The sequence below is a fragment of the Silurus aristotelis genome, assembly GCF_946808225.1.
Source record: "Silurus aristotelis genome assembly, chromosome: 11".
NCBI lineage: Eukaryota > Metazoa > Chordata > Actinopteri > Siluriformes > Siluridae > Silurus > Silurus aristotelis.
In genome coordinates this window covers 14,344,861-14,369,252 of record NC_139584.1, presented here as the reverse complement: position 1 = coordinate 14,369,252, position 24,392 = coordinate 14,344,861, and the positions used below count along the sequence as shown (strand labels likewise).

Sequence of the window (24,392 nt, the reverse complement as noted above, 5' to 3'; positions counted from 1 at the left end):
ACGTAATTTAAACCACCATAATTACATTAAAACATTTACGAGAATATTTTGTCTTCATGCTCTATGTTGAATATGGTTTTACCAATAATAAACACACATTTGCTTTCAAGCATCCATATTTGTACATGCCTATGTTGATTAGAGTAATAAAAACTTGAAAAGTATTAATTTAAGAAGATAAAAATGGGCAATTAAGTTCTGATTAATCACGAGTTAACTCATGACAATCGTACGATTAATCGCGATTCATTTATATAGAAATGAATTAAATTCATTTATATATGGTATCCATTCATTTATTCAGATTCAGTGTGTCTGAATGTAAGACCAGTCCATCTCAGAGCACCATGCACACACTCATTTACAATGAAGGGGCAATTTTAAATTCCCAGTGCACCAACCGACATGCTTGCTGGAGCTATGAAGTGTCCAGGCTTCCCGCTAAAATATCTCTTCTCTGTTTTGCTACCGGCAGTGTGGGATAGTATTTCCTTTTTTTTTGTTCTGTTATAATGTGGACATTATGTTTTTCCTTTTTCAGCTCACCAGACACCGGCTGGTGGACGCAGATGGGATTATTAACCCCAAAGCTTTCTACATCTACCTGACTGCATGGGTCAGTAATGATCCAGTGGCCTATGCAGCTTCTCAGGCCAACATCCGGCCTCATCCTCCGGAGTGGATCCACGACCGCACCGACTCAATTTCCATCAGCAGGCTCACGAGTCAGTAATATTTTAATACATTAATACTGATTTATGACAAAAGCATGGCCAGTATAAAAAAAAAATTACGTTTTATTATTAAATGTCAAATACAGAAGAATTACAAAAAAATACAGAAGGATTATATTGAGCTACAATTTTAATATAATATTATCTTAGAAGATTGGTTTTTGTATTGGGAGCTGAAATGAGCTTTTCGAAGGGACAAGCTACAGGTTGCTGCTTTTCCACAGCAGAGCCTCTGCAGCACAGCTATCTGATGTCCAACTTCTGTCTTAATGGAAATTTATAGTGCTGATTACACTAAGCCACAGTCATATTTTACAGAGGGGTCCATACAGAACACATGCACGCATACTCCCTTTACACACAGGACATCACTTTATCCTCGTGTGACAGTAGTCAGCGGTGGGAACGTATCTAAAGCCCTGAGCTTTGGTGACAAGTAGCATGTTGGGTGCAAATTTCAAGATGTCTCGTGGACTACAAATAGAAAATTTAAAAAAGAATGTTAAAAAAATTAATAATAATAAAATAAAAACCAAATACATTATATATATATATATATATATATATATATATATATATATATATATATATATATATATATATATATATATATATATATATATATATAGTAATCCCTTGTTTTCTCCGGTTTATCGCGGAATTGCATTCGCCACATAAATTATTTGTTTGGCTGATAGACCAAAAAACTTATAGGGAATTTTTTTATGAAGTTTTATGTTAAAATAATGAAATGTATTAATAAAAATATAATTATTTATTAAATAAAATGAAGTAAAATGTTTATACAGTACAGTACTGTATACATGAAATAGAATTTTTGGGGTGGCACGTAACCACCGCGATAAACGGGGGATTACTGTATAGGTATTCCCGACTTAAGATATGCGTTCCGATGACTGCATTGTACCTTTGTAACATTGTAAACAACACAAGTCGAGACATAGCCTAGCGTACCCAGGAGTCTTAAAGAATGCTAATCAGTTTGGGGTCGAATACTGTAATTGGTTAATAATTTAACAAATTACACTACATCATTTAGCAAAACAGGTACGAAAAACCACGTATGTATGTGGCAGTGGTTGCGTGGCTAGGCGTCAGTGTGCGAGTGGATGGCAGAACTGGACACGCTCTTTTCAGTGTCCAGCAACACCAAAGAAATGGAGAGAGACAAGAGTTTGAAACTGTCTTTGAAACACCAAAAACACAGAAAAGAATTTCACCGTCGGCCGCTCACAAAGCGTGGAGATGTGTACATCCTGGAAGTGTCCCAACGGAGCATACGGAAATTTAAATGTCACGCAAAAATGTAAATATTGAAAATATAAAAATCTTATCGATATCGTCATCGTAAGATTGAGAAATCGTAAGTGGAATCACAGTAACTGGGGAAATACCTGTATACTGAATACCTGTATACCTGTGTACTCATATTGTATATATATATATGAATGCCACACACCCACTGTGTATGTTTGAGTGGTTAACGAGGCTCTGTGTGAGAGCATGTTTGTTCTGGAAAGTAGTGGCAAGGTTCTATTTTTGACAGCATAATTACAACAGTTCACTGTCAGGGCTGACACTCAGCTTCATGTTGAGGACTGATAGCTGGTAATTTGGCCCCTTCTCTCCTCAAGGCTTGGGAGGAAATCTTTGTGTCATTCTGAAGCATATCTGTTTGTGCTTAATTTTATACATTCATAATCGGATGATGAGTAGAATAAGACAGAGGGAGGGTAGAGTTGGCCTGGTAGTTACAACAACTTGTTTAATTGAACTGTTTATACATACGTTATCTTATTGTGTGGGAAAACAGCAGTACCCCTGTTTCATTAGTGCTTCATAATAATTTAAAGAAACTGCTAATAAAAAATTAACTTAAATAATTGAATTTGTGTTTATTTTGTTTTTATAGTTCCTGCGGCAGAACCCATTGAATACGCACAGTTTCCCTTCTACCTCAACGGGCTGCGCGAGACGCCCCAGTTTGTGGAGGCCATTGAGAGCGTGCGCGCCATCTGCAACAACTACAGTCGCCTGGGTGTGCCCAGCTACCCAAACGGATACCCATTCCTGTTCTGGGAGCAGTATGTCGGCCTGCGCCACTGGCTGCTGCTCTTTATTAGCGTGGTGCTTGCTTGCACCTTTCTCGTGTGTGCTGTCTTCCTGCTCAACCCCTGGACTGCTGGCATTATTGTGAGTAGTCTTTTATCTGCCTTTATCCCAATTTTTTTTTTCCCTTTGCATCTGTGAAAATGATATTATATAAATATAGAATTAAATATTTGTGTGTCTTTTCTTGTTAGAACTCATGAAATTCTGTTCATAGCATTTGCAAAGAGAAAAAAGTTATGTCTTTTTATTAAGATTTGAGCACAAGTAGGCAAACAATAGTGCTTAGACGTCATCTATGTTATCAGTGCAACCTTTCATGGAACTTCCATTTCATATGAAATGTAAAAGGTGAAGTTACAATATATTTGTATAATTTGTGGGTTTTTATTTTTTTTTGTTTGTTTTTTTTTTTTGGGGGGGGGGGATTTATCGTTTGGGAAAATGAATAGAATGTGTGTTTTCGTGGCTTCAGTCTTTGTGTTTATCTTTTACTGTCAGATCGAGTTTGTTTAGTCTATGTGGAGCACTTTGGGGCTTTTCTTTAAAATAAAACGTGGAGAAACAGCAAGGTTACCACAGCAACTGCAACACTCGGTGTATGAAAACGGCCCTTTGCTAGCGTTTCCTTGATGTGTTGGCTCTGTTTTTGTATACAATGAGTTTATTAGGAGGTATACATTTCTTTCGCACTCCTTCCTTTCCTGTTGTGTGTTTTGTGCACAGGAGATTGTGTTTTAGTCACTGTGCCTCTCTAGATTAGCCACCTCATCCACCAAGCTTTACAAGGACGGATGAAAAAAGAATGTTACTACGCTGCTTTTCACTTTTACTATCCCGGTTTTGTCCTGGGCCACCAGCAGCCCCCTTTATCCACCCCCACATACAGCCATTGCTTCCGCCTCACTTGTTCTTTCCTCTACCCCCAAAGCACTGTCTTTTCTTTTCCCCTTAACCCCTACCCCTCTATCCCTCTTCAAAGGCAGCAGGGCCTCCAAGTAACTCGAGACTCATCAACTGATGATGGCATTTACTTTCCTCTTTCTAAGTCCAAATTAAGCACCCTCGCGGAAATTTGTACATGGCAAGCCGGGCCGCTTTTATTTTTTCAGGGGTCGAGGTGCACTCAAACATTCCAAAACCCTCATCTCATTCTTTGCCGTGTTCACACTCTTAAAACTACTGGGTGATTTCGAAAAACAAGACACCATTTTAAAAGTAGCTACAAATTGTTACTGTTTAGTATTGTGACTTTTAAATTAAATCTTTCTACCCTGAATGAAGTTTTGATACATTTTGATCTCCAGGTGTTGGTGTTGTCTCTGATGACAGTGGAGCTGTTCGGCATGATGGGGCTGATTGGCATCAAGCTTAGCGCCGTACCCGTGGTCATCCTCATTGCCTCTGTGGGCATTGGTGTGGAATTTACCGTCCACGTGGCGCTGGTGAGTCCGATCTTATTCTGATTCACACACAAATCCATTTTTCAGTGCCTCTCTACTGTTATTGGTGCACTTCTTAAAAATGAGCTAAATATTTTTTACAATTCTATACATATGTGCATTCGTTTGTTCAAACACAAATTGGAAATATTTTTCTCTTAAAAACAGACTATACGGACCATGAGATTTGTTTGTGCTTTTTGAACATTCCATTCCACACTTGTTCCCATATATTGCTCCAATAATAACCTCAATATAATCCACTAGATTCTGGAAAAGTCTGTTCAGATTTTTGTAGGTTCAGTCCTACAAACCTATTAAGTGATAGCAAAAAGGATTTTTTTATTCTTTAAAAAAAGGTATCTCAATGTGTCTACATTTCTGAGATGTACACTGTACAGACAAAAGTATTCGGCTGCTCGACTTTTCCAACCTTATGTGGTTCTTTCGCCAAACTTTTACCACAGAGTTGGAGGTGCACAATTGTATAAGTTGTTTTTGAATGATGTAGCATTACCCGACCTGTGCACAAAGTGAGCTTCATGAATATATGGTTTATATGGAGTGAAAAATCTTACTATATACTATACTATAGAGCTCTGACCTCAACACTATTGAACACCTCTGGGGGGAACTGGCCTTAGACCTTCTCAGCCTACATCAGTACCTGACTTTACTAAAACCCCTGTGACTGAATGAGCACAAATCTTCACAAGCACACTGCAAAATCTAGTGGAGCAGCTTCCTAGAAAAGTGGAGGTTATTTTTACAGCAAATATTACCTGAATGTGTAACAGTATATTTAAAAAATCCCATAAAAATCTTATGCTCATGTGTCCACAAACATTTGTCAATATCGTGCATAAGAGTTCGAAGTGTTTTAAAGGTGTGGACCAAGATGTGTCCAAGTGTCTCCTCCTTAAATACAGTGAGGAAAATAAGTATTTGAACACCCTGCTATTTTGCAAGTTCTCCCACTTAGAAATCATGGAAGGGTCTGAAATTGTCATCGTAGGTACATGTCCACTGTTAGAGACATAATCTAAAAAAAAAAAAATCCAGAAATCACAATGTATGATTTTTTAACTCTTTATTTGTATGATACAGCTGCAAATAAGTATTTGAACACCTGAGAAAGTCAATGTTAATATTTGGTACAGTAGCCTTTGTTTGCAATTACAGAGGTCAAACGTTTCCTGTAGTTTTTCACCAGGTTTGCACACACTGCAGGAGGGATTTTGGCCCACTCCTCCACACAGATCTTCTCTAGATCAGTCAGGTTTCTGGCCTGTCGCTGAGAAACATGGAGTTTAAACTCCCCACAAAGATTCTCTATTGGGTTTAGGTCTGGAGACTGGCTAGGCCACGCCAGAACCTTAATATGCTTCTTACAGAGCCACTCCTTGGTTATCCTGGCTGTGTGCTTCGGGTCATTGTCATGTTGGAAGACCCAGCCTCGACCCATCTTCAATGCTCTAACTGAGGGAAGGAGGTTGTTCCCCAAAATCTAGCAATACATGGCCCCGGTCATCCTCTCCTTAATACAGTGCAGTCGCCCTGTCCCATGTGCAGAAAAACACCCCCAAAGCATGATGCTACCACCCCCATGCTTCACAGTAGAGATGGTGTTCTTGGGATTGTGCTCATCATTCTTCTTCCTCCAAACACGTTTAGTGGAATTATGACCCAAAATGTTCTATTTTGGTCTCATCTGACCACATGACTTTCTCCCATGACTCCTCTAGATCATCCAAATGGTCATTGGCAAACTTAAGACGTGCCTGGACATGTGCTGGTTTAAACAGGGGAACCTTCCTTGCCATGCATGATTTTAAACCATGACGTCTTAGTGTATTACCAACAGTAACCTTGGAAACGGTGGTCCCAGCTCTTTTCAGGTCATTGACCAGCTCCTCCTGTGTAGTTCTGGGCTAATCTATCACCTTCCTTAGGATCATTGAGACCCCACGAGGTGAGATCTTGCATGGAGCCCCAGTCCAAGGGAGATTGACAGTCATGTTTAGCTTCTTCTATTTTCTAAAGATTGCTCCAACAGTGGACCTTTTTTCACCAAGCTGCTTGGCAATTTCCCCGTAGCCCTTTCCAGCCTTGTGGAGGTGTACAATTTTGTCTCTAGTGTCTTTGGACAGCTCTTTTGTCTTGGCCATGTTAGTAGTTGGATTCTTACTGATTGTATGGGGTGCACAGGTGTCTTTATGCAGCTAATGACCTCAAACAGGTGCATCTAATTTAGGATAATAAATGTAGTGGAGGTGGACATTTTAAAGGCAGACTAACAGGTCTTTGAGGGTCAGAATTCTAGCTGATAGACAGTTGTTCAAATACTTATTTGCAGCTGTATCATACAAATAAATAGTTTAAAAATCATATATTGTGATTTCTGGTTTTTATTTTTTTAGATTATGTCTTTCACAGTGGACATGCACCTACGATGACAATTTCAGACCCCTCCATGATTTCTAAGTGGGAGAACTTGCAAAATAGCAGGGTGTTTAAATACTTATTTTCCTCACTGTATACAGAAGCTATTACAATATTACAGAAGCTCAACGCTGTTATATTCTTCTATATGTTGAAGCTTGTATCAGTAAACTTCGCTCATTTTTAAAAGAGCGCTGTAAATGCAGGTCTGGTTGTGCTCTAAATTCCATGTGCCCCACACAGGCCTTCCTTACTGCCATAGGAGACAGGAATAAGCGGGCGGTTCTGGCCCTGGAGCACATGTTCGCCCCTGTATTGGACGGAGCCTTCTCAACCCTGCTTGGAGTGCTAATGCTGGCAGGATCCGAGTTTGACTTCATAGTCAAGTAAGCACACACATACACGCTGATTTAGAATCAAGTATCAACCAGTTCAAGTATGGACCCTTATGTTTTGTTCAATTAAGTCGATGTCAAAATGACGAACGATTCTGCATCAGCCAGTGAACAAAACGCAAGGATTCTCCACTCTATTGTTTTTATCATTTATTGGATTATTACAAGTACGCTTGTGTGATGTAAATATTTCCCTGCTCATCACTCATCCAGACCATAAAAAGACAAGCATTTCGGGACTGGTGCAAAAGAGAAAACTGTCCGAATATTAATAATAATAGCATTATCTTTAAAAAGATTTGACATTTCATTGTAGACTTATTTAAATTGGATGAAAACCAAATATGTTTCCAATTTCAGAGTATGTTTGTCATATTTTCGAGGGATAACTTACACCTGTACTCCGATGTGAAACTGCAGAGCGCCTACAGAATATATGTAAAAGCCAGTAATGTAAATTAATGAATTGTTACACCGCACAAGCCTAATTATAACTTTTTTATTTTTTTATTCTTTGAAAACAGTTGGAGTTATGCTGCTAAGTTTAAACCACTTGCTTTCCAACGCAAGGAGGCGTATCGCTTTTCAGGACATTGTTAATGATTCCTAAGTGATATGTAAATCTCCCAGCTCTCTGCATGAGCATGCTTATTTCTGTCTTGTGTGTTTTGCTGCATTGTTTCTTTTGGGCCTTTTTCCCTATAGAAACATTTGTCATCATTTTGACCATTTTCACAACCCAGACAAACAAACATTGTTATTGATTCCATGTGGTTAAAAACATACATTTTTAGAAACGCACGCTATGGACTGCCGGAACACAAACGAAGGCCATTTTTGGCTTTGAGACATGCACGAGCTACAATCCAGCAGCGATTCCAAATGTATTCGAGGTGGGAATTATGCCAGTCTTAGATTGAAACTGTTTCTATTTTCGAAGGGATAAATGAAGTTCCTGAAAATAAATGATTCAATTCAATTGAACTGCCCATCAAAACAACCCCCCACACACATAACTGCATCTCAACAGACCACAGTAAAGCCAAAGTAACTCACAAGCCTCCATTGAAACATCAGCACTGTTTTTTTCACCAAACAACCTCCTCTTCCCACACACACACACACATACACAGGCTCCTGACAATAATGAAAAAAAAAACAAAAAAAAAAAAACAAAGTAAACAGTGGGTTCTGTATTTGTCTAGCCTTGCAGAAATAAATGTTTCCCTGACTTTCCCCTGTCAGGGCTTTGAATGTTTTGAGTCCAAACAGTTGAGACGTGAAGCTCAGCAAGGTATGCGCTCAGTCAATTTCACTGGGGAGGCACGGCCCTCGGCTGCCGTTTGAAACTCACATTTCAGTTGCACTTTGGCACATGATACGTTTAAATGGACCGTGCAGTTCATCACAGAAACGCTCTTTGTTGTTTGTCTCCATCTCTGGCAATATCGCTCATCGGTGGAAAAATCGCACTCCTCAAACAGTGCGCTCAATCAAGAATCTACTGACTCAGTAAAATCCTCCATAATTCAGACCTTTGGAGCTTAATGTTTGGACAAGGCAGTCATTTTAAATTTCATAGTGGTGGGTGCAGTAAACCAGTATGCCAACACAGGTGCACACGTCTGAGCTCCTGTTCCAAATGTTTCTCTAAGCCCTGTGTCAGTCCACTGAATCCACCGTATGGGTGTAAGAGCAAGCAAACTTGCACAACTCGTATTTGCATTTACACAGTTCCAGCAGTGGCAGCTTAGTGGATTTGAACTCGCTACCTTCCGATCCAAAGTTTAATGTCTTAACCATTGAGCAAGCACTTACAATAGGAACTGAACACTAGAATACTAGAGCCCCAGTATGTAGTGACATTTTGATATATTTAGCAAATAATGTTTTGACATAAGGATGATTGTTGCTGCTCAAGTTATATATAAAAAAAAAAATCGCACTTTTGAATTGATTCATGGATATTGTAAAGCATATTAAGGTGGCTTACTTCTTTAAACTAGGGGTGTAACGGTACACCAAATTCACTGTTCGGTACGTACCTCGGTTTTTAAGTCACAGTTCAGATCAATTTTGGTACAGTCAGGGGAAAGAAAAGCAAAGCAAAGAACTGCCTGTTCATTTTAACATAATTTATTATTTTAAAAAATAAATCAAATTAATGCAATACACTTTTTTTATTATATTAATTAAATTGAGTAATCGAATTAAATTGGCACAAATTAAATTGATAAATTAAATTAATGGGAAAAAGAATTATACAAATTTGTTAGCCCCCATTTGGGTAATATTTATGATATAGTATAAATATTATAATAATAAATCTATAAATATTACAATAATAATATAAATATTTATTTATTCATTCAATTTATTTATTCATAAATGAATTTATTCCTTTCATCCTTCATTCATTCATTTATTCATTCACTCCCTTGATATGTGGAAATGCCAGAAATGGCAAAAATTCTTGAAGCTGCACATAAAACGCAAAAGAATCCATATCGTAAAAAATTTTGGTGATGACAGGAACAAAATCTGAGTTTTCACATATGCGCAGTACAAATGTGGTTGGATTATGTAGCCATGAGGTGGAGGCTAAACAAACTTGCTGTCCACCACTTAATATCTTCCTGAGGGAATTTAGATTTCACCTGTTAAACGTTACGCAGGTAAAACAAGGATTGCGTTCGGTACACATTTGCACTGTACAGAAAGTCCTATATCGAAATCAGTCAGTACAAATACGTGTACCATCACACCCCTACCGTTAAACGTTTGGTAGCTCTGTATTATAGCACTTCAATGCATCTGAATTTCCTTCTTAGGTTTATTTGGTTTGTGTACTTGACCAAAAAAGCCATCTCATACACATGCACAGTGTGAAACTACAGGGCTGGAGATTGATTTCTCCTTGTGTGACTGCAGCTGGACATTGTTCAGGTGTGAAAGCCTGGTGGAGGAAGTGCAGTTTAGTCTGAGGCCCAGCTGTGCTGCATATCAACTGGCAGGAGATTACACATACACACACACACACACACACACACACAATTGTAGAAAACTTACTTTCAGTGATGGCTCTGGCTTGGTGTCACCCATTTCTCAGTGGTTTGCTTTGGAAACTGAACAAATGCTTACCTTTACATGTCCATTGTGTGGGGAGAGGAAGAGAAGGAGGAGACTATATGGTCTAAATTCCTTCTTCTAATTCTTTTTAAAAAGCCTCTTATGAGCATTTCTTTAATTAGGTGAAAGATGGAAGCTGAAATCTGAGCTGCTGTAGTTTGCACAGATGTATTGCTGGCCTAGAGAGAAGTAAAGCTATGTATAATAAAGAGAGAGAGAGAGAAGGAAGATGGCAGGGGGGATTTGTCAAGGCGGTTTGGGGAGGGTCTTACCTGATACTCCAAAGATTTAATTAGACCAAGGGATTGTGAAAGGCAGGAAAATTTCTTCAGCAGCTTAAAGAGAGAGAGAGACAGCGACAGAGCGAGGAAAGAGACAGAAAGAGTGACTGTGAGCTTGAGGCCAAGTAAGAGGGGGCCCGTAGATTTTCGTCCTCTCTTCCTCCTAGACTAAATTGTTTAAATTCTATACCCTTCATTTCATTTGTTTGCTTCTGCTTTCTTTCTTTCTTTTTACTCCTTTTTTTTTTTAAGAGCGAGGTAGAGAGGCCCCTGTCCCTTTGTGATTCATCTTTTTCCCAAGTACTCCACATTCCTTCCCACTTTGCTTTAGCCTATGTTTGCTTGTACTCTGCTCACCCCTTCTAAAAAAGAAAAGAAAACTCTCCCTCTTTTCATCCCCCTCTTTTCCATGCCTTTGAATTAACCAACTAATTATGTCTCCAGCTTTTCTGTCCTGCTCTCTTAAAAGACTAGCCCTCTTTGGAGACTTTCAGAAGGTAAAACTAGTTTCTGAGCTTAATGATTATTTCCTGTTTATGAGTATGTGGTGAAGGGTGTGTGGGGGTTCCTCGGTGTGTGTTTTGAAATATATACATATGTTTTTACAAATAATTTACGGTCATACATGTATAAGAGGTTTACTGTAGAGTTTCCTCCATGTTAAACACTTGTCTGTGTGTTTCTGTAGGTATTTCTTTGCTGTATTGGCCATCCTGACCGTGTTGGGGGTCCTGAATGGCCTGGTGCTGCTCCCGGTCTTATTGTCCTACTTCGGCCCTTATCCTGAGGTAAGAGGATTTCTCAGGTCAATCCATCCATCCTGTGTGGCACCAGCATATACACTCTGCATACACCTATGCAGAGACATGCTCCACACACCACATGCTTTCTGACCTCAGTGCCTGAACCCACTTCAGCCCTTTCCTATCTATAGCAGTGATCAAGACGTTTGATTGAGGAGGAAAAAATAATACTTATAGTTATAATGGTCTCAGTCAACTTGGTGATTTGGTGATGTTTCACAACATGCTAGTGCAAGGGGGGATTCCCGACCCCAAGATGCGTCCAGCGGGACCGCAAAGCCTTTTCACACAATGAAATAAATATATGCCAAACGCTATTTTTTTTATAAAATCTTATTTATATCAGGCAGATCAAGACACAGTTACGATGCGCAGTGTTGCTATGATCAGACATGCAGTGAAGCGAGCACAGAGCGATGCGCAAACAGATGAAACTTTCACTGAGTGAAAAACAATGGCATTCTCAAAAAAAAAATAGTTCTTTTCGAGAAGAATGGATTTAAAAATGCGCATTTATTCTTCCTGCATCGAGGTGTACGAGGCCTGTATGTATCTCATTTGCTCGGAGTTGCGGTTGTCAAAAGTAGAAACATTAAACGCCATTAGGAAACTAAACATAGACACCTTGAAGAAACTCAGCAGTCAACAACGAGCATATGAGTGTTCACTGAGAATACAGTGGATTTTAGGGAAACATAATAAGCCCTTTACAGATTTTATTTGGACTTAAAGATACTGTACAAATGAACAGATAAAGCGTTTCTTGCACTTTTTTTTTTTTCCAACATTGGCACTTTGCCTGTTTGTGTTTCTGAATAATATTGCTGAGGATATTTTTACCAATGCAACATGAAGCATAGAAGAGAGCAACGTTTAAACATTAGATACATTTAGTTATGTAGAGACAATAAGTGTGACATTTAAATGTGATATGAGCTTTCTGTTTAGTTTTTTAACCAGTGAGGCATGCGTTCATTACTTATGATCTGTAATCTCAGTTCAGCAGAAACAAAATCACTTGAGCTTTTTCTTTTATTTATTCATTTATAATGTGTCCAATAAAAATGTCCACACTCATTTCTTTAGTCTGGCAAAAAAACAGCAATTCAGGTTTTTTAGGTATATAATTGTCCGGACCTCAGCTGGCGAGGAGGATTCATTTACTAAACCTTAAGCAATTTTAGTGGAAAGACCCCTGTGCTAGTGGATATCTGTCTGTACACACAGTCGGTTATGTGCGGTGTTGTTAATAGTCACACAACACTGAGAGAAGTAAAAGATGCTTAATGTTTTTTCTTGTTGTTGTTGTTTGTGTGTGTTAAGGTGTCTCCGGTGGACGGACGTAGCCGATTGCCAACTCCAACTCCAACTCCAGAACGTTATCCTCCAGTGGTACACTTCACCATGCAGCCCAACCACACCACCACTTCAACAACTGGAACTGGCTCAGACTCGTCCGACTCAGAATACAGCTCCAACTCCACGGCCTCGGGCGTCAGCCAGGAGCTCAAGCACAACAACCTCCAGGCCAGTAGGGGGAGAGGCCCTAGATCCGAATGTGATAACATGCAGATTAACATCGGGCCCGAAATAAATGTTAATCATACAGAGCAAAGCAGTTCGCCTTCTTACCCAGTAAGAGAAAGGACATTCTTTTTAAAGTGCAATATAATATTCTTTAGGCCTCATGTCTTGTATTTAACAGCATTAATATGTGCAATAAAAAATAGCTTTTGTATACCATATTTAATGTTTGTAAAAAATTGTTTGCAGGCTGGGAGAAATGATTCCAAGCATCAGAATCAGCAGCAGCCACCACATTATCGCTCCACTCACCCTCCTCACACTCAGAATGCAGGACCTCCGCTTTCTCGTCGACACATTGGCCGGGAACCCAAGCGGGATGTTGGGCCCAGACAGGCTCCTCCCCCTCAGAGGCGGCGCACGGACGCATTTGAAAGTGCCGGCCCATATGGGCCCAGAGAACATTCGGCGGCCCGCCAGACTCACTCCCATAACACTTACTCTCACTCCATGCACCCCGGCTCAGGCCCCGCCTTCTGCCAGCCCATCACTACTGTGACTGCATCAGCCTCGGTTACAGTGGCTGTGCATCCAGGCGTGCCTGGCCAGAGCGCCCCCTACCCCTGCTACCCTTCCAGTGACAGCTACCGCACTTCAGAGGGAGCTTACGCTCATGACTCGCACTTCCCTGACCCGCATGTCCCCTTCACAGAGCAGCGCTATAGTGCAGACTCCACAGTGGAGGGCCTCGAGCTGCAGGATTTAGAGGTCACTTCTCACACTGAGCACCACACGAGTGCCTCCAGCTGAGGTGAGCTTATGTAGTACTGTAATATTTCTGCACAGCTATCCCAGTAAATGGAGATTTTAATGACAATAAACCACGACAATGATACCAAACTATATTATTTATATTATTTCTCTGAAATAAATTACAGTGACAAAAAATGTGCAGGATTTTCTTATCTTTATTTAGCAAATTAAAGCATTTATTTAAACTTGGTCTTCAAATTTATACTACAAACATTGCTGCATACTCCTCCAATTATAAAAACCCATGGTCTGTCTATGGCATCTATAGCATACAGTGATGGACAGTAACGAAGAAAATGTATTTATGAGCAGATAAAAAACTTAACCGGTCAATCACATAGCAAGCCACCAATCAGGGTAGAGCGCACGCTGTTTTAAACTCGTTTTGATTGGCGCTTGGTGGTATCTGCCTCCATCATTCATTTCAGCATCAGTTCAACAGCAAGCAGAACATTTAGAAAGGAATAAATGATGGAAGAAACTCCTGACTCAAACTTGATACAACACCTGTGGCTTTATTTGCACGATTCTTTTTTTTAAGTAGTTGAAAAGAAGCTTAATAGATTGGTGTCCTGAGAGTAACAGAGTTTTTTCACATAAACTATAGGAATAGGAACATTATAGCCATAATACATCATAATACTTTGGATACATTTGAATGCAAATACTTGTGTAGTTTTACTTAAGTGAAAGTTTAAAGGGAGCACTTTAACTGGAGTCATATTTTACCTACTGTGTCTCTACTTTCACTCAAATACATGGTTTATGTACTTCATCTGCCATGGATATATGGTTGGTATTTATAGGATAATGCTGGTTGTATGCCTGAGACAGTGTTGATTATGAATAACTATTGCATTTACACACAGGGTCCCCTGGTGGTCTAGTGGTTAAGATGCAGCGCTCTCACCGCTGCGACCCGGGCTCGATCCCCGGTCAGGGAACCATCCCCAGCCACTCTCAGTGCCGGTCCCAAGCCCGGATAAATTGGGGAGGGTTGCGTTAGGAAGGGCATCCAGCGTAAAACGTGCCAAATCAAACGTGCGGAGGATCCGCTGTGGCGACCCCTAACGGGAGAAGCCGAAAGAAAGTAGTAGTAGTAGATTGCATTTACACACAGCACCCCAAAACATCCTTTATTTCCCTAAACAAATTAGCAAAAAAAGTCTTAAATACTCTAAAGTTAGACGTTTTTTTTTTAGACTGCATACAAATAGTCTCCAGGCAAAAGCTGGACATGACATGACTTATGGACACTGTTATTACATATTTGATATTTGCCATGATATTTGAGTACTAAAGCTGCAAATGCAAAAAACTCTGACAATCCCGTACAAAGTGCCGCACAACCAGATGACAGTATAATAAATGTCATTTATATATTTCCTCTCTAAACTTGTCACTGTAAAAATAAAAAATAAAAGGGGGGGAGGGGAATACATGAAGTTCCTATTTCCAGCATTAACACTGCTTTGCTCTTTCTCTTGCAGTGGCTAAAATGTTGAAGCACAACTGGCCAAAGATGGACATGCGCTTTTTGAAGTGAAGGAGACACGGTGCTGCAGAGCGAGGGCACTTGGCGGTGCTTCACTCTGTTACTGTATAGCTCTAATATACACCTACCTTAGATAAATCTATAAATATTTAAAAAATGTGTACACGTGTAAATACAGGTGAAAGTAGCTATAATTGGACCTGGCTCAGTGTCGTCAGACTGGGCAGCGTGTGGATGGGTGTGTGTGTGTGTGTGTGTGGGTGTGGGTGTGGGTGTGTGTGTGTGTGGGTGGTTACTGTCCCTCCCTTCATGTGTGTATCTGTGACACGAGGAAGCTTTGACACACTTTTCAGCATCCACATGGTGCTGCTTGAGATGATGTTGTAATGTACCTGTATAATTCTATGCAATTTTATTTTATTATAAGAGTGAGCCAGTATGTACGTGTATGTGTGTGTGTGTGTATATATATATGTGTATATATATATATATATATATATATATATATATATATATATATATATATATATATATATATATATATATACATATATATATTATGTATGAGAGTATGTATGTTTGTGTGTGTGTGTGTGTGTGTGTGTGTGTGTGTGTGTGTGTGTGTGTGTGTGTGCACCCTAAACAAGCATGTTGATTCATTTCAGGGCCTACAAACTGCATCCTTTCAGCCGGCGTAATCAAAAACGAATAACCAAGTCCTCATTTGGATTTTTTTCCACGTCTCAGAAAGTACCCGTGCATTTCTACAGGGATTTTTTGTAAACGATAATAATATATTAGTTAATATATTAACTGTAATAACTGTGTAGTCTTTATTTTATGGACATATTATCAGACCTCATAACACGGAAATCAGGTCCTTGAATGCATCACTGTGTGGGAACTGCGACCCGACACGCACCGTGTGTTTGTGTGGGCGTGCACGTGCACGATTGTGTGTTTTGTGTGTATTGAAGTAGAATGTAATGTTTTATACAAATAACTCGCTTATCACAAACCTGTGGTAGATGGTATAAAAACGAAAAACAGAAAAAAAACGAAACATTCGCTGTTAATCGGTGAGGCACGCCATGCGTGAGAATTTCGAAATGAAGAACGCGTAAAGAGCATTTGCATGCGGCTCTGCTGTGCTCCACACGGGGAACGTTCCTCTGTCCTTCCGGCTCGCTTTCAGTCGGTTGACTGTAAATGAAAATAAAATTACAATAAATAATAATAATAAAATGGCCATTTAGTGCGAAGCCTTGCTTGCGCTCGAGGCTCAGAACTTAATTACTTACTGTTGAAACAATAATAAAGTTGCTTAACAGTACAGGTGCAGTTGTCTACTGACTTGCAGTGGTACTGTACACTCTGTAGCATTCTCTCCTCTCTTTTTTTTTTTACAATAGAATGGCATTATATTTTTGTTTAGTTTTTTTATATTCAAGCTAATACAGCTCACACTAATACAGCTAAACCTCACATGGTGGAACCAGCTGTAGCTTCTCCGACAGCACAGTGACGTTCGCTCACATTATAACATTTTTGATAAGCTATGTCGATGAGCAGCATGCGGGGTTTGACCACTAAATGGCCGAACTTGACAAGCTTTTTCTGTGTTTTTTTTTGTTTGTTTTTTTTGCGGTCCATCCACCGTCTCTGGCCCCAGTTTAGCACGAGCGGCCTCTCTCCTCTGACCTCAGCTCATGAAACTCTACAACACGATGCCATGACACTAATTGGAAGTTCCTCCTCGACCGCCAAATGGCGCATACAAGCACTTCTAGGGTCAAAGGTCACGGAGCCAATTCACTCTGGGTCTGGTTGTGTGTTATGGGTATACTATGTGTGTGTGTGTGTTTGCGCGCGTGTATGGTTTTTCCTTCGGCCAAAACACCCCTCCCCTCCCTTGTACGACTTCCTGTTAGACACATGTACGTCAGTCTCCACTTTCTTTGTTCTTCCTGTTCTGGCCTTCCGTCTAGCGCTTGTGTGTGCTGCGTGTTTTGTGTTCTCCTGAAATGTCACATTGGCAGAAACCGGAGAGAATCATTGGCTGGCAACTATTGTTATTCAGTTTTTGTATTGTATTTTTTTTTTTTTTGCAATATTTATATTTTTGTATTATAAGATATTGTGTTTAATAATGGTCGTAATGCCAGTTGTTAACAATGCAGGGATTTTTATGTCTGTCTAAAAACACTATTATAATTTTGTGTGTCAGTGCGTGTATGTGTGTGCTCTTTTATTAAAGGATTTTGATGTGTATAAAGTGCTTACTAATGTTAAATAGGAAAAAGAGTATATAACATTTTCAGTACAGATTCTTCACAGCTCTTAGAGGATTTTAAAAGGAAAATTATTTTTGTTTTGTTTTGTTTTTTTGTTTTGTTTTGGGTTTTTTTACTACAAACTGCCATTTTTTTTTTCCTCGGCCGGTGTGGATGTATGTTGTTTTCAGTTACAAAGATAAATGTATGCCATATAATTTATTTATATGAAAATTTATTTTTGTAATGTACATAGTAGTTGTCAAGCTATTTGACAGAAGTATATTTTTAAAGAGTTTATATGTAATGCTACCATTGTGTTTCTTTTTTTTTATTTTTTATTTTTATTTTGTGAGAACATAACAGAGACATTGAGTCAGTAAGGTGCACACTTTCATTGCTAACTTGTTCTCAGACAGCTAAAGTGCCCTTTTACAGTGTTACCATAAAACAGAGTGAGTGAACTCTGATCAAACTGTGCTCGGGTTTTGTGAAAAGCTAGCCATGAAAGTAGAATTTAAAAAAGATGTACTAGCTCTCTAAATAATAATGTTCAAACACTGATAGAATTCTAACAAATAAAAATATTATAACTTATTTGTCTCTTTCTTTTGTTTTAAATGAATAAAACATGTTGTACTGTTGTTACTTGGCATGGAGTCTGTCATGTGACCAACAGCGTTCATATCAGTTATAAAAAGATACTGCATTTATTTTTTCATGCAAAGCAACTGTATATGAGGTTAAGAAATGACCCACTGTCTATATATACATATAAAGTGCAACCTCGACCTCTTATGAGTAACAAACAATCGCGAGGTCTCTCTCTTCTGTAGTCCGGAAGAAGTAGCATCCATGATATCCAAAAAGACATACAAATTTATATTTGTCCGAGCACAGAACAGTTTTCCACAGAGATTTAATCAGCATTTGTGAATCTTCTTCTTTTGGCTTTTCTCATTAGATGTCGCCACAGCGGATCATCTGCCTCCATCCCCTCATGTCCTCTACATCTGCCTCTTTCAACCCAACTATCTGCATTCCCTCACCACATCCATAAACCACCTCCTTGGTCTTTCTTTTCCTCCTTCCTGGTGGCTCCATCCTTTAGCATTCTCCTACCGATATACCCCATGTCCCTCCTCTGCACATGTCACAAACCATCTCAATCTCGCCTCCCTCACCTTGTCTCCAAAACGTCCTACATGCAATGTCCCTCTAATAAACTCATTTCTAATCCTGTCTATCTTAGGCACTCCCAACGAAAACCTCAACATCTTCAGCTCTGCTACCTCCAGCTCCACCTCCTGTCTTTTACTCAATGCTACTGTCTCTAAACCATACAACATCGCAGGTCTCACCACAGTCCTATAAACTTTCCCTTTCATTCTTGCAGACACTCTTCTCTCACAAATCACTCCTGCCACTCTTCTCCACCCACTCCACCATGCCTGCATTCTTTTCTTTACTTCTCTAACACTCCATTACTTTGCACTGTTGACCCCAGGTACCTGAACTCCTCCACCTTCTCCACCTCTTCTCCCTACAACCGCACCACTCCACTGCCCTCCCTCTCATTCACACACATGTACTCTGTCTTACTCCTACTGACTTTCATTCCCTTTCTTTTCAGCGTGTACCTCCACCTCTCCAGGCTCTTCTCAACCTGCTCCCTACTCTCACCACAAATCACAATATCATCCGCAACCATCATAGTCCATGGAGACTCCTGTCTGACCTCATCCGTCAACCTGTCTATCACCACTGCAAACAGCAAAGGGCTCAGAGCCGATTCTTGTTGTAGTCCAACCTCCACCTTAACTCAGTCTGTCGTTCCTACTGCACACTTTACTGCTTTCATACTGTCCTCATACATGTCCTGCACCACCCTCACATACTTCTCTGACACATCTGACTTCCTCATACAATACCACAACTCCTCTTTTAGCATCCTGTCGTACGATTTCTCTAAATCCACTAACACACAATGCAACTCCTTCTGACCTTCTCTATACTTCTCCATCAACATTCTCAAAGCAAATAATGCGTCTGTGGTGCTCTTCCTCGGCATAAAACCACACTGTTGCTCACAGATAGTCACTCTCTTTTACTACTCTTTCCCATAACTTAATGGTGTGATTGATCAACTTAATTCCCCTGTAGTTACTGCAGGACTGCACATCTCCCCTCCACTCCTTCTATATTCCTCAGGCATCCTCTCACCTTCCAGAATCTTGTTAAACAATCTGGTTAAACACTCCAAAATCTCAAAATCCCTAATGGCTGGATTGATGATATCATGTACTGTAAAAGAGATATTCAACTGTTTTGCAATTTTAGGTTGAGGAACATTATCCAGAAATTATTAAACATTTTTAGACAGTTTTCACAGGTTGGTGAAGCTCTGCCTACCTTTACTTTTGAGAGACACTATTTATCCACAATCATTTTACTGACCTGTTGTCAATTAACCTAATTAGTTGCAAAATATTTATTCAACTATTTAGTTTTATTAACACTTACTTTTTCCAGACTTTTGTTGTCACATCCCAACTTTCCCATCAAATTCAAAATTACCTTATTTTTTCCTTAAAATAGTACATTTCCTCAGTTAAAACATGTTATGTTTTCTATCTTCTTATGTAAGTAAATGTTGGGATTTATGAGATTTGCAAATCATTGCATTCTATTTTTATTTACATTTTGCATGGTGTCCCAACTTTTTTGTCATTGGGTTAAAACATATTTTTGGAACAAATGTTCATATATTAATCAAAGAACTCGGGTTGATGATTTACCACTGGTTTAGGATTATCCATGTAATTAATAAACATGACTTTTGACTTGAGTACTCAGACAAATGTTATAGATGTCTCAAAAACAGCTGCTTTGCAAAAGTGAGGGTCCGGCGGCATTATCTTGCTTTGCACTGGCTGACATCTGGCCACAGATCCGAGCTCTCCTGTTCTAACAGCGGGCTTTTTCCTTCTGCTGTATGATTCTGATTGACAGTTTTATAGACTGCAAGGAAATTGGTTGTAGTTACAATACAGCTGGTGTGCTCAAAGTAATGAAAAGGGGCACATGGCCTCGGCAAAAAAAAAAACAAAACGGAGTGATGGAAACTGATTCGGGCTGACCCCCAGTAACTCGACTGCAAGGGTGGTGGCCATTTATTATTCATGCACCGGCATGGCTGAGCTTCTTTCTACCTATTGCGTACGGCAATTCTCTGGACTGATTTGCTCGGCTAATGGCCTGTGGGTCTGTGTCATTTCATTTTATAGCATATGAGAGGCATTCAATATGGTTGGGCAGCCAATCAGCACTGACAGACAGGTCATGTGATGTGAAGTCGATTAAGGAAATTTCAAAAATTTGATGTAGAACTGAGTTGACGGCCAAAATGGAGACTCTGTGTTTGGAGCTGTGTGACAGTAATACTGTCTCTTGTGATGCCCTAAAAATGTAAAATATACTATATAGACAAAAGAATGAGGACACATGACGTTTACAGCCATATGCGGTTCTTCCCCAAACTGTTCTCCCAATGATGGCATGAAGATATGCTTTACAAGGGTTGGAGTGGAAGATCTTGAGTGACCTGCTATAGAGCTCTGACTTATTAGGTGACCATATTGGACACCTTTGTAAGCAATTGGAAAGCTGACTGCACCTCAGGCTTCCTCACCCAACATGGCGTGTGGCTGATTGAGCACAAATCTCATCACTCCAAAATCTAGATGAACATCTTCCCAGAAGAGTAGAGGTTATGAATGCAAATTTTGAATATATATAATAATAAAAAAACATAAATAAATAAATAATAATAAAAACAAATGCTAGAAATGCTAATCAGCCTACAACATATGTCTTTGGACTGGGGAAGGAAACCAGAGTACCTAGAGAAAACCCTTTAAGCACAAGGAGAACATGCAAACCCCCAATTCTGGAAGTGTGAAGTAAACATGCTAAACACAAAATTTCCCTTCATTTGGACCACTGGCACTAAAAATAAAGAATAATATCCACTGTCTGTATTGTTCAGTGCACTACTGAAGAAAGAAAAAAAGAAAAAAGAAAAAACCAGACCAAGATGTACAGACCTATGTTACTAGTTACATGCAGGTTTCTGAACTTTCTACTACTAGCTTTAGGTTTATATCTATACGTTGTACAGATGTGATGTAGACGAAGGCAGATAGTGAGATATGAGTGCACATATAACACTTAGACAAAGAAAAAAACGCAAAGAAACAAAAAAAGGGTGAGCTGAGAAAAAAATAAGAACAGTGACGACAACCATAGTAGATAAATGTGAAAAACTGAGTATGGTATGAGGTGAGTCTTTATACATGTACTGTAGGTCAAGTAGCATGGTGTAGTACTTAAGCATAATTCTGATAGTTGATAAGAAAATCTCAATAATTTATTGACCAGTTAATTAAAGCAATATGGAAGCTGGAAAAGTAAGGATGAAGTAAAATGAAACACCACAATATTTAATTCTGTATATTGTATAGATCAGGGGTCGGCAACCTTCACCACACAAAGAGCCATTTGGACCTGTTTCCCACAGAAAAGAAAACACTGGGAGCCACAAAACCCTTTTGACATTTAAATTGAAATAACACTACATGTAACGTTTTTTTTTTTTGCCTTTATGCTATGTATAATCAAACCATAATGTGTTGCATTTATTCTCCATCTGTGAACGGCTTCCCGTGGCCGACTATTTCCCGAGCAGCCACAAAACTAGCACATGTAGTTGAATTTGCAGACTTCATCCACTTCTTGAAAAAATTTTTGCTCAGATCAACCTTCCGCATCAGTTCCGAAACGGCTTTTTTTCTCTCATCTCCATCTGGATATTTTTGAGCAAAGGCTGCGTGTTTATTCTGGAAATGTCTTGCGACATTTGACTTTTTGTTGTTTGCTAGTTTCTCATTACATATTAAGCATACTGGTAAACCAGTCTGGTCAACAGTGAAAGCATATGAATCTGCCCACGTAGCATTAAACGTTCTGTTTTCTTCAGACACTTTTCTTAGAATTCTCCATAGTTGGCCTACCTGGGGTTGAAAAGTTTAAGAAGTCGCGTGCCGGTGGGTGTCGCACATTAGCGGTTGTGACGCATATGAAGAGCGACAAAAAACTTTAACACGTTTTATTTAGATTTTACAAGATCACCAAAATCTTCAAATTTAGAATAACATTTTAAAAACTAACAAACTAAAATAAAATACATTTTAATTAAATACTCATTATTTATTTTCCAAAGCCACAGGGAGCCACAGAAGAGGGATGAAAGAGCCGCATGCGGCTCCGGAGCCGCGGGTTGCCGACCCCTGGTATAGATAATTGATTTTAGTTTAATTATGTATATACTGTCTAGTTGACCTACACAAAAGCTATTTATTTTAATAAATTTTTGTTACTGGTGTATTTATTAGAAGTACAGGTAGTCTCTGAATTACGATCTTTTAACTTAGGATTTTTCAAACTTACGATGGCGATAGCGATACAACAAAATTGGAAAAATATTAACATTTTTGTTTAGCAGGCAAACATTGCAGCATATATGTGGTACGATATGTTTGGGACGCTGACACGCTCCAGTCAACAGAGTTTAAGTGTCTCTGTGGTGTTTAGAAGCCCAGTTTTAGCTTTTGATTCCAGACACTGAAACAGAATGCGTCCATCTTCGTCCTCCTCTCGCGAACAGGTTCTCATCCACGTGTCTGCTGCCACATATTAGGTGGTTCAAAAATTTCTAAGACTATTGGTGCCAACTGGTGGTATTCTGACCATGTGCTTCTGTGATTTCATCATGGACAGCAAGTTAGAACAAAGAGCAAATGTCAAATTCAGCATGAAACTGGGCAAATCTGCCACAGAGACAGTTGACATGACTTACATTTGACATACAGCGATGCTGCAGTAAGTCATTTGAGCTGTTTCGAGGGGCACACATGTTCCAAGAGTGGAAGAACATTACTGGAAGATGACAAGGGATCAGGAAAACCTTCAACAAGCTCAACATTCCACATGATCTCACTTCCACACCCAACCTACTTGCCAAATTTGTTTTCAGCAGACTTCACCCTCTACCAAAAGATGAAGATTCAGTTTGAAGGTCGCATTTTTGACACCATTGTGAAGATCCAGCACAAAGCGACGAAGGTGCTTGACACTCCTCGAAAAAAAGACTTCCAGGACACATTCCAGAAGAGGCAGGACCGCCGGGAGCGCTGTATTGCTGTGCAAGTGGCTTATTTTGAAGGTGACAGCGTGTAAACATAGATAAATAAAGTACTGTCTTGTAAACAGAGCGAGTCTAGAAATATTTTCATACCACCTTGTATATATGTATTGTAAAGTTTATACAATACGGTAGTGTAAAAGCTCTGTTTGGCTAAATTTTGCACTGTAATTTGTTAAATTATTACCAATGACATGTATACTACCCTATACTGATCAATCAAGATATTTTATAAGTTACGATGGCATCATTAGAACGCATCTCTATTATAAGTTGGGGACTACCTGTACTTAAATACCCATTGCTAAATATTTGCTCAACACATTTGATAAGTTTTGTCAGTTCCAGCACCAGTTATGTAATTTGTTGTGTTTTTATTAGATGTTTCAATACTGCTAAAAGCTAAAATAAATAGTATTATTATTATTATTATTATTATTTTATCTGTTAATAAATAATGTTATGCATACAAGTTGTCAAGAATTCATGCATACACTGGGTCAGATGATGCTTGTATAAACAATGCTATCCAGCTGGCTAGTGTTCTGCCGACTTCAATACGTGGAAAGCTCAGGAACATCGGTGTCACACTTCAAACCTTTGCTAATTTCCTTTAATAAAAGGTCAATCATTTAAAACTAAAAACGGAGAATCAGTTTTTGCACAAGA

The 24,392-nt window shown here is 39.2% G+C and overlaps 1 protein-coding gene across 1 annotated transcript in view; it reads left to right on the top strand.

The window, feature by feature from the left end:
* Nucleotides 1-15,684, top strand: part of ptch1 (patched 1) — a 47,350-nt gene extending 31,666 nt beyond the window's left edge. The window contains exons 17-24 of the mRNA XM_083553617.1: nucleotides 542-725; nucleotides 2,668-2,948; nucleotides 4,172-4,309; nucleotides 6,992-7,134; nucleotides 11,242-11,341; nucleotides 12,680-12,991; nucleotides 13,130-13,691; nucleotides 15,184-15,684. Of these exons, the coding sequence (XP_083409743.1) occupies nucleotides 542-725; nucleotides 2,668-2,948; nucleotides 4,172-4,309; nucleotides 6,992-7,134; nucleotides 11,242-11,341; nucleotides 12,680-12,991; nucleotides 13,130-13,690 (1,719 nt within the window). The 3' untranslated portion in view covers nucleotide 13,691; nucleotides 15,184-15,684. The remainder of the gene's footprint in view (nucleotides 1-541; nucleotides 726-2,667; nucleotides 2,949-4,171; nucleotides 4,310-6,991; nucleotides 7,135-11,241; nucleotides 11,342-12,679; nucleotides 12,992-13,129; nucleotides 13,692-15,183) is intronic.
* The last annotated feature ends 8,708 nt before the right edge of the window (nucleotides 15,685-24,392 follow it).